The sequence below is a fragment of the Trematomus bernacchii genome, unplaced genomic scaffold, assembly GCF_902827165.1.
Source record: "Trematomus bernacchii unplaced genomic scaffold, fTreBer1.1, whole genome shotgun sequence".
NCBI lineage: Eukaryota > Metazoa > Chordata > Actinopteri > Perciformes > Nototheniidae > Trematomus > Trematomus bernacchii.
The window spans coordinates 1-10,000 of NW_022988155.1; the positions used below are offsets into that span (position 1 = coordinate 1).

The window sequence follows — 10,000 nt, forward strand, 5'->3', positions numbered from 1 at the left end:
ATTCATTCATTCATTCATTCATCCATTCATTCATCCATCCATTCATCCATCCATCCATCCATCCATCCATCCCTCCATCCATCCATCCATCCATTCATCCATTCATCCATCCATCCATTCATCCATCCATCCATCCATTCATCCATTCATCCATCCATCCATCCATTCATCCATTCATCCATCCATCCATTCATTTTGACTGACTGCATGAAGAAGATCAGGAAATGAGGACAGAACATCTAAAAGAGACATCTCACACCGTGTCAGATTTTGGTTATTGTGTGGAGGTGGAGATAAATCATATTGTTTGGTGGATGCAGTTTGAACCAGAGTAGCAGCATGGAGGTCGGATCGTCACCAACATAAATAAATAAGTGGTCCGAAAAAAGTTAATGACAAAATAAATACACATAGCCTTCCTCAGGCAGTGTGTTGTCCCGGGGACAGGAGACCCCCCCCCTTGATGAGAAACTGTAAGAAATGATGGGGGAATCCCTCCGGAGTGGAGTCATGACGACTGGATCTGAATGATTGTGTTGTATTTGGTGGTTTGTGTTCCAGCTGTCGATCAGCAACTATATCTCCATAATCCACCAGTTAAAGGAAATACAATGTGTTGTGTTATATTAGCTGTTTACCACATATGGTGTTCTTAGTTTCCATACCTCCTGGGTTTTACGAGCCACTTATCAAGTCTTGGCAAACGGCATAAAACACGATTAAACGTGATAGTATATAAAACCATGCTCGTATCTACAACCTATAGAAATGCAAAAGGCGTCAGTTTAGACGTCATTCTGTCCTCCTGCTTACCGCATCATTTATGAGAAAACATTTCATAACATTAACACAACATATTCCAGGTGGTTTTAAATAACATATCCGTATTTATTTATTTCTCCAAGTTATGTTTTTGTGTGCACTGAGGAGTCTCAAACAGGCGTTTGTTTAATCATTTAAAGATTGGCTTTAATCAATGTTTGAAAATGAATTCTTCATATTTGATAAATGAGAGGTAACATTTTATTGATGGTATTATTTCCACATATTTCTCTCCATTCTTCCTTCTGCCAACGGGGTCGCAGTTTCTCGTCTCTCCCGTTGTTGTGCTTAGTGCGTACGCATGGGTTAGAGTTTGCGTGGAGGACCGCACATTTTCCCGTCAAGTTAGTATTTTATAAATCGCAAACATTGCGTAGAAACTGGCGTACGCCATTTTTTGAGCGTATATCCCTTTATAAATGAGGCCCCTGAGCAGTATGGAGGAAGTGACTTTTTTTTAAGTCAGATTTTTTTCTATGAAAATCTCCAAATTCTTACTTTATGTTTAATATCTCCAAATTCAGATTTTTTCGGAATCGTCAAATGTCTGACTTTTTTCGAAAAATAAAAAAATTCTGACTTATTTCATCTCAAAATCCTGACATTCCTCCTGTACCTGGGGGTCTGCGCTCAGCTGGTCTGCGCTCAGCTGGTCTGGGGTCAGCTGGTCTCGGTGCAGCTTGTCTCGGTGCAGACGCAGGGTCTCCTTCATCGGGACCCTCAGCCTCAGCCGGTACTCCAGAGAGCCGAAGCTCGGGGTCTCCTCACTCCTCCCTGAGAACAGGGAACAGCAGGTGTTCACGTTGTTAGATGTAGAAACCACAGACTGTAGAGAGCACAGTCTTCTGTCTGTAGGACGTCACTGTGAGTGCTAGCTTAGCATGATTGATCAGACCCCTCCGCTACCGGCCCCATCAACAAGGCCCGGCCCCCCACTGACCCTGTACCTCAGCCACATCATAGAACCTATGCATTACATTAGTGCACACAATATCTTTTTACTGCACATATTTTATTCCAATTCCATTTCAATGTAAATACTGCTATATTTTTTTATATGTTCTAATGTTATTATAGTTTTCTTAAAATAGTTCTGTGTTTATAATTAATTTGATGTATGCACCACGACACCAAGTCAAATTCCTCGTATGTGTCCACCTACCTGGTGATAAACCTGATTCTGATATCCTCTATTTGACTCACCTAGTAGAGGTGCGCTCCCCTGCAGCGCCCCCTCCGCCTCCAGGAGCCCCTGCAGGGGGATCTTTGCTCCGGCCAGCGTCCTCCAGTCCACGCCCAGCGCCTGGTGCAGCTCCACCTTCACCGCCCCGCGCCTCAGGTACTGCAGGAAGCCCTCGTCCACGCTCACCACGAAGCGGGAGGTGAAGCCGTAGCGCGGCCTGGAGCCCGAGGCCAGCGGCGTGCAATGCAGCTCCGACAGGTGGAAGCTGTAGGTGCAGAAGGTGGAGAAGGTGGAGGAGGTGGAGGAGGTGGAGGGATCCTGGTCCCCGAGAGCCTCCTGCAGGGCGGAGGAAGACAGGGAGGCTCCCAGCAGCTGCAGCTCCAACAGGTTCTCCCCCCGCTGCAGCAGCTCCTCATCATCCTCCTCTTCATCCTCCTCTTCATCAGGGCCGTCGAGGGGGGAGGGCAGCGCTGCTTTGCTGCCGTAGGCCACGTCTCTGAGCTGAGCTGAGGAGAAACAGACAGGTTAGAGTCAGGTTAGAGACAGGTTAGAGTCAGGTTAGGGTTAGGGTTAGAGTCAGGTTAGAGTCAGGTTAGAGACAGGTTAGAGTCAGGTTAGTCAGGTTAGAGTCAGGTTAGAGTCAGGTTAGAGACAGGTTAGAGACAGGTTAGAGACAGGTTAGAGTCAGGTTAGAGACAGGTTAGAGTCAGGTTAGAGTCAGGTTAGAGTCAGGTTAGAGACAGGTTAGAGTCAGGTTAGAGTCAGGTTAGAGTCAGGTTAGAGACAGGTTAGAGACAGGTTAGAGACAGGTTAGAGTCAGGTTAGAGACAGGTTAGAGTCAGGTTAGAGTCAGGTTAGAGACAGGTTAGAGTCAGGTTAGAGACAGGTTAGAGACAGGTTAGAGACAGGTTAGAGACAGGTTAGAGTCAGGTTAGAGTCAGGTTAGAGTCAGGTTAGAGTCAGGTTAGAGACAGGTTAGAGTCAGGTTAGAGACAGGTTAGAGTCAGGTTAGAGTCAGGTTAGAGTCAGGTTAGAGACAGGTTAGAGACAGGTTAGAGTCAGGTTAGAGTCAGGTTAGAGTCAGGTTAGAGACAGGTTAGAGTCAGGTTAGAGACAGGTTAGAGTCAGGTTAGAGACAGGTTTAGAGTCAGGTAGAGTAGGTAGGTCAGGTTAGAGACAGGTTAGAGTCAGGTTAGAGTCAGGTTAGAGACAGGTTAGAGACAGGTTAGAGACAGGTTAGAGTCAGGTTAGAGACAGGTTAGAGACAGGTTAGAGTCAGGTTAGAGACAGGTTAGAGACAGGTTAGAGTCAGGTTAGAGACAGGTTAGAGTCAGGTTAGAGTCAGGTTAGAGTACAGGTTAGAGGACAGGTTAGAGTCAGGTTAGAGTCAGGTTAGAGTACAGGTTAGAGACAGGTTAGAGGACAGGTTAGAGTCAGGTTAGAGTCAGGTTAGAGACAGGTTAGAGACAGGTTAGAGACAGGTTAGAGACAGGTTAGAGACAGGTTAGAGTCAGGTTAGAGACAGGTTAGAGACAGGTTAGAGACAGGTTAGAGACAGGTTAGAGTCAGGTTAGAGACAGGTTAGAGTCAGGTTAGAGTCAGGTTAGAGTCAGGTTAGAGTCAGGTTAGAGACAGGTTAGAGTCAGGGCCTGTCTTCAGTTGTAACACTGATCATGTCCTGCTGTGGGACTAATGAAGGACTTCTGAGGTCACCAGTACAGACTGGGATGTATAAATGAAGTTAGCATTATTGTAAATCTCAGATGATGTAATAGTCTGTGGACACAGCTCCTCTTTATTTCCTTTATTAATGAGCGGTGAAGAACAGGAGATCTCAGAACTTCGCAGACTTCAGTTCTTGTTTACCTGTCAAACTAACGTTAGCATCCACTGACATGGGATGAAGATATCTACCTTCCAGCTTCTTGATCCTGGCAGCGCGGGTGTCCAGCAGCGCGGCCTGTCGCTGAAGCTGCTGCGTAAAACCTCCTCCGTCAGCCTCCATCTTCTGCAGCACCGCCTGCAGCTCCACCTGAGGAAACATCACAACTTTTCAAAAATCTCCAAAATCTGAAAGTCTGTAAATTCTGACTTTTTTCTGAAAATAAAATCTCATTTTCTGACTTTGACTTTTCTGATAATTCTGACTTTTCTGATAATTCTGACTTCTGAAATGTTTTACTTTTTCCTCAAAGTATGACTTTTTTCAAAAAATTCTGACTCTTCTGCAAATCTAAAAATTCTAACTTTTCTCAAATTTCGGAATTTTCTTACTTTTTCCTAAAATTCTGACATTTTCCTGAAAATCCGGACTTTTTCAGAAAATCCGGAGTTTTTCACAAAATTCTGACTTTTTCCTGAAAATGTCAAAATTCTGACTTTTTCCTAAACATTCAGATTGTTCTATGAAAATCCAGTAGCGTGGCGTGGGGAAACAATTAGGGGAAGCCAATAATACGTCAATGTAACGCTGTAACCAGATGAGTGATTACAGCGCCCGGTATCATTTCACACACATTTGTATCATACAGATGCAGGACTTACACACGCCTGCTTTCTAGCCGATAGGTCCGCACGCACTCTCCAGCCGAAACTCTAATAAGCATTCATTCACAAACTAAATCAGGAGACCTTTAACGTTTTACGTCCGATTCGCTCCTTTTCCCCTCGCTGTACACAGCTCCAGTTTGGGCATCGGCCTGTCATCAGATTGAATTTTAGTTGCTGCTGTAGCGGAAGTTTAGTACAATTATATTTTATTAAATACTCCAAATCTCCACCCTCCATAATTGCATTTGCTTCAGTTGCTTGCTACTTTCTAACGGCGGTGAGAGTGGTGCAGTGACGCTATCTATCTATCAATTCGATTTATGATTAGAAAATGATAAAAGTAGAGTAGACATGTGGATATTATCCGGCTGAACAAAACGTGCATTTATCTAACAGGTTCGTTTTCCACAGACCTTATTTCCAGCTCTTTTCCAAAACCCTATGGAGAAATCCCATTGCTTTTTTGTTGAGGGAACGCGAGTGCAGCTTACTTCCGGATTTTAGGACGCGTCACTGCACCACTAAGTTGATGCAATTTGATTGGATTGTGAGGCAAGGGAAGCCAGCCGCCTCTGGCTTCCCTTGGCATGGCTCTGACTAATCACAGGTTGGCAGGGGCATGATGTGAGCCTTGTCTGATTGGTCAATCCCTCCATTTTTTTTCACCAAGGGAAGCCAATTTCGGCTGGCCTCCTTTCGCAACAGTGAGTGCAATATACTGTTTTACCATAACATCTAGAGGGGCGCTGTTTCACTCTTTGTAAAATACTCAATGAGAATGGGGGAGAGACGGGCCGGCAGCAACACACAGCAAAGAAGAATTTCCGAAACTAAATATAACTACAATCCGAAAAAACAGGGGAAGCCTGGCTTCCCTTGGCCTCCAGGAGAAAACGCCACTGTGAAAATCTAACATCTTTGACTTGTATCTGAAATGATGGCTTATTTCTGAAATTTGCAAATTTCTGACTTTTTCCCAAAGGTTCAGATTCAGATTTTTTTCAAAGAAATCTCAAAATCTGACAACATTTTTATATATTCTGAAAATAGTCAGAATATTGAGATTTCCAGAAAAGAGTCAGAATTCTGGGATTGGGATGTGGGAGAGAAACTCCATCTGGAGGGAACACACATATTTTAACCTTTGGAGACCATTTACATCTAACACCTGAAGAACTACAGGATCAACATCTCCACAACCAGGAGGACAGAGGCTGCTGTTGTTCTAAAGTAGACCTGGATATATGAGAGTCACCTTGTAGTCCCTGCAGATGCTGTTCTCCATGCTCAGCAGGCTGCGGGTCTTCTGCAGCTCCTGGATGGTCTCAGCGTGAGCGGCTCTCAGCTCCTGCACCTCCTCCTGCTCCTCCTGCACCTGCAGGAAGCCCAGCTCCCCACTAGATTTACGCTTCTGGGGAGGTGATGATTAAAGGGTCAGGAAACACAAAGAAAAGCCATAACGAGAAACCTTTGTATCTTTACGAAAAACATCACTTTCACATCAGACATTTTGAAGTTTTTCTGGAATATATAAAAAATGTTATCTCTTACTTTAATGAGCAGCAGAGCCTCAGTGAGTTCAGCCACGTCATACTCGTTCTCCTGTAACAAGCAGACAACCTTTATCCATAGTCTCTAAATAACTTATTTCACGTATATATGATATTTAGGCTCGCTGGTCTCATCATACAACGGCAATGAAAAAGCACCAGGGGAGGCAGCCATAACCTCTGCCGCACTGAAGGGGGCGCACGTGAGCCCACAGGTTCTTGTTGCTACTGTAATTCTACACAGAGACGGTAGACGCAAACAACAAACTAGACTTTTGAAACTACGGGAAGATAAGGAGGACTTTTACAAAAAAGTAATAAAGATTGTTGTCCAGAAGGATAGCATGGACTTCATCTTCAAGTCAAGGTAAGACCACATTTGTAATGAAAATGGGATCTTACTAAGAAAGAACAATCCAATATTTAGATTTTGGGTATCCTTTTGTTGAACGGTCTGTTTAAAATTAATCGAAACATCAGACTAAAAAAGCCTGTATCACCTGTATATATACAGTCTGTTATCACCTATATTCTGTTATCACCTGTGTATATATACAGTCTGTTATCACCTGTATTCTGTTATCACCTGTGTATATATACAGCCTGTTATCACCTGTATTCTGTTATCACCTGTATTCTGTTATCACCTGTATATATACAGCCTGTTATCACCTGTATTCTGTTATCACCTGTGTATATATACAGCCTGTTATCACCTGTATATATTCAGTGTTAATTATCCTCCTCTCACCCTGCTGTAGAACTTCAGGCGGTCGTTCATCTCCTCCAGTCGCTGCTTCTGCTCCAGAAACTGGATCTGCAGTTTCCTATTTTCCTCCGTCAGCTTCTCACTGGACTCTGAAATATCAACGAGGTTCATTTAATCATCTCGACATCATGATTCATGTTTCCTCTACAAAGTGAGAACTGTTAACACCCTACTCTACGGTGGCCCACAGGTGCCAATGAACAAGAAAAAAGCGCTGCAACCAACTTAACACATGCAGCATTTAGTAAACATTCACCAGCTTTAGGGGACACAGTTTGAGCTCCTTGTATCTGTAGCGTTTTGTATCTGTAGCGTTTTGTATCTGCAGCGTTTAGTATCTGCAGCGTTTAGTATCTGCAGCGTTTTGTATCTGTAGCGTTTTGTATCTGTAGCGTTTTGTATCTGTAGCGTTTTGTATCTGCAGCGTTTAGTATCTGCAGCGTTTTGTATCTGCAGCGTTTTGTATCTGCAGCGTTTAGTATTTGCAGCGTTTTGTATCTGTAGCGTTTTGTATCTGTAGCGTTTTGTATCTGTAGCGTTTTGTATCTGCAGCGTTTAGTATCTGCAGCGTTTTGTATCTGCAGCGTTTAGTATTTGCAGCGTTTTGTATCTGTAGCGTTTTGTATCTGCAGCGTTTTGTATCTGCAGCGTTTTGTATCTGTAGCGTTTTGTATCTGTAGCGTTTTGTATCTGCAGCGTTTTGTATCTGCAGCGTTTTGTATCTGCAGCGTTTTGTATCTGTAGCGTTTTGTATTTGCAGCGTTTTGTATCTGCAGCGTTTTGTATCTGTAGCATTTTGTATCTGCAGCGTTTTGTATCTGCAGCGTTTTGTATCTGCAGCGTTTTGTATCTGTAGCGTTTTGTATCTGTAGCGTTTTGTATTTGCAGCGTTTTGTATCTGTAGCATTTTGTATTTGCAGCGTTTTGTATCTGTAGCATTTTGTATCTGCAGCGTTTTGTATCTGTAGCATTTTGTATCTGCAGCGTTTTGTATCTGCAGCGTTTTGTATTTGCAGCGTTTTGTATCTGCAGCGTTTTGTATCTGTAGCATTTTGTATCTGTAGCGTTTTGTATTTGCAGCGTTTTGTATCTGCAGCGTTTTGTATCTGTAGCATTTTGTATCTGTAGCGTTTTGTATCTGTAGCGTTTTGTATTTGCAGCGTTTTGTATTTGCAGCGTTTTGTATCTGCAGCGTTTTGTATCTGTAGCGTTTTGTATTTGTAGCGTTTAGTATCTGCAGCGTTTTGTATCTGCAGCGTTTTGTATCTGCAGCGTTTTGTATTTGCAGCGTTTTGTATCTGCAGCGTTTTGTATCTGTAGCGTTTTGTATTTGTAGCGTTTTGTATCTGTAGCGTTTTGTATCTGCAGCGTTTTGTATCTGTAGCATTTTGTATTTGTATTGAGAAGCAGAGAGGAACCAGAGGAGATGCTATATGAAGCAGAGAGGAACCAGAGGAGATGCTATATGAAGGAGAAGCAGAGAGGAACCAGAGGAGATGCTATATGAAGCAGAGAGGAACCAGAGGAGATGCTATATGAAGCAGAGAGGAACCAGAGGAGATGCTATATGAAGCAGAGAGGAACCAGAGGAGATGCTATATGAAGGAGAAGCAGAGAGGAACCAGAGGAGATGCTATATGAAGCAGAGAGGAACCAGAGGAGATGCTATATGAAGGAGAAGCAGAGAGGAACCAGAGGAGATGCTATATGAAGCAGAGAGGAACCAGAGGAGATGCTATATGAAGCAGAGAGGAAGCAGAGAGGAACCAGAGGAGATGCTATATGAAGGAGAAGCAGAACCTCTCTCCGTCTTGATCTTGTCCAGGATCTGGTTCTTGTCGACGAGGTCGGCCTGCAGCGCCGTCTCCAGCTGAGAAATCTGCATCTTCAGCTTCTGCTCCTGCAGCTGGAACCTCTGCTGCCAGGACACATCCAGCGCGCTGACACACACACACACACACACACACACACACACACACACACACACACACACACACACACACACACACACACACACACACACACACACACACACACACACACACACACACACACACACACACACACACACACACACACACACACACAGTCACTGAAGAGAAGACGCTTTCACGTTCAGCCTGGATGTACGCTGAGTTGCTCCTGAGCCTCTCACCTGTTCACCAGCTTCTCATTGTTGTCCTTCAGCAGGTCTCTCTCCTGCTCCACCTCACTGACCATCTCCTGCAGCTGCAACACAACCAGCACAACAGACCAGTTAGCCTGAGTTAAGCCTGAGTTAAGCCTGAGTTAAGCCTGAGTTTAGCCTGAGTTAAGCCTGAGTTAAGCCTGAGTTTAGCCTGAGTTTAGCCTGAGTTTAGCCTGAGTTAAGCCTGAGTTAAGCCTGAGTTTAGCCTGAGTTTAGCCTGAGTTTAGCCTGAGTTAAGCCTGAGTTTAGCCTGAGTTAAGCCTGAGTTAAGCCTGAGTTTAGCCTGAGTTTAGCCTGAGTTTAGCCTGAGTTTAGCCTTAGTTAAGCCTGAGTTAAGCCTGAGTTTAGCCTGAGTTTAGCCTGAGTTTAGCCTTAGTTAAGCCTGAGTTAAGCCTGAGTTTAGCCTGAGTTTAGCCTGAGTTTAGCCTGAGTTAAGCCTGAGTTTAGCCTGAGTTAAGCCTGAGTTAAGCCTGAGTTTAGCCTGAGTTTAGCCTGAGTTTAGCCTGAGTTTAGCCTGAGTGTATCCTGAGTTTAGCCTCAGTGTGTGGAGGGTGTGTGTTGATGGAGGGTGTGTGTTGATGGAAGGTGTGTGTTGATGGAGGGAAGGTGTGTGTGATGGAGGGTGTGTGTTGATGGAAGGTGTGTGTTGATGGAGGGTGTGTGTTGATGGAAGGTGTGTATTGATGGAGGGTGTGTGATGGAGGGTGTGTGTGGATGGAGGGTGTGTGTTGATGGAGGGAGGGGGGTGTGGAGGGAAGGTGTGTGTTGAGGAGGGGGTGGGTGATGGAAGGTGTGTATGGATGGAGGGTGTGTGATGGAGGGAGGGAGGGTGTGTGGTGATGGAGGGTGTGTGTGATGGAGGGGTGTGTTGATGGAGGGAGGGTGTGTGTTGATGGAGGGGGTGTGTTGATGGAGGGAGGGTGTGTGTTGATGGAGGG

At 44.5% G+C, this 10,000-nt stretch overlaps 1 protein-coding gene across 1 annotated transcript in view; it reads right to left on the minus strand.

The window, feature by feature from the left end:
- Positions 1 to 1,438: 1,438 nt before the first annotated feature.
- Positions 1,439 to 10,000, minus strand: part of rpgrip1l (RPGRIP1 like) — a gene marked incomplete at its 3' end in the record, with an annotated part of 25,704 nt that continues 17,142 nt past the window's right edge. Inside the window, 8 exon segments of the mRNA XM_034122218.1 lie at positions 1,439 to 1,596; positions 2,026 to 2,511; positions 3,920 to 4,037; positions 5,811 to 5,966; positions 6,107 to 6,157; positions 6,857 to 6,963; positions 8,675 to 8,814; positions 9,030 to 9,103. Of these exon segments, the coding sequence (XP_033978109.1) occupies positions 1,439 to 1,596; positions 2,026 to 2,511; positions 3,920 to 4,037; positions 5,811 to 5,966; positions 6,107 to 6,157; positions 6,857 to 6,963; positions 8,675 to 8,814; positions 9,030 to 9,103 (1,290 nt within the window).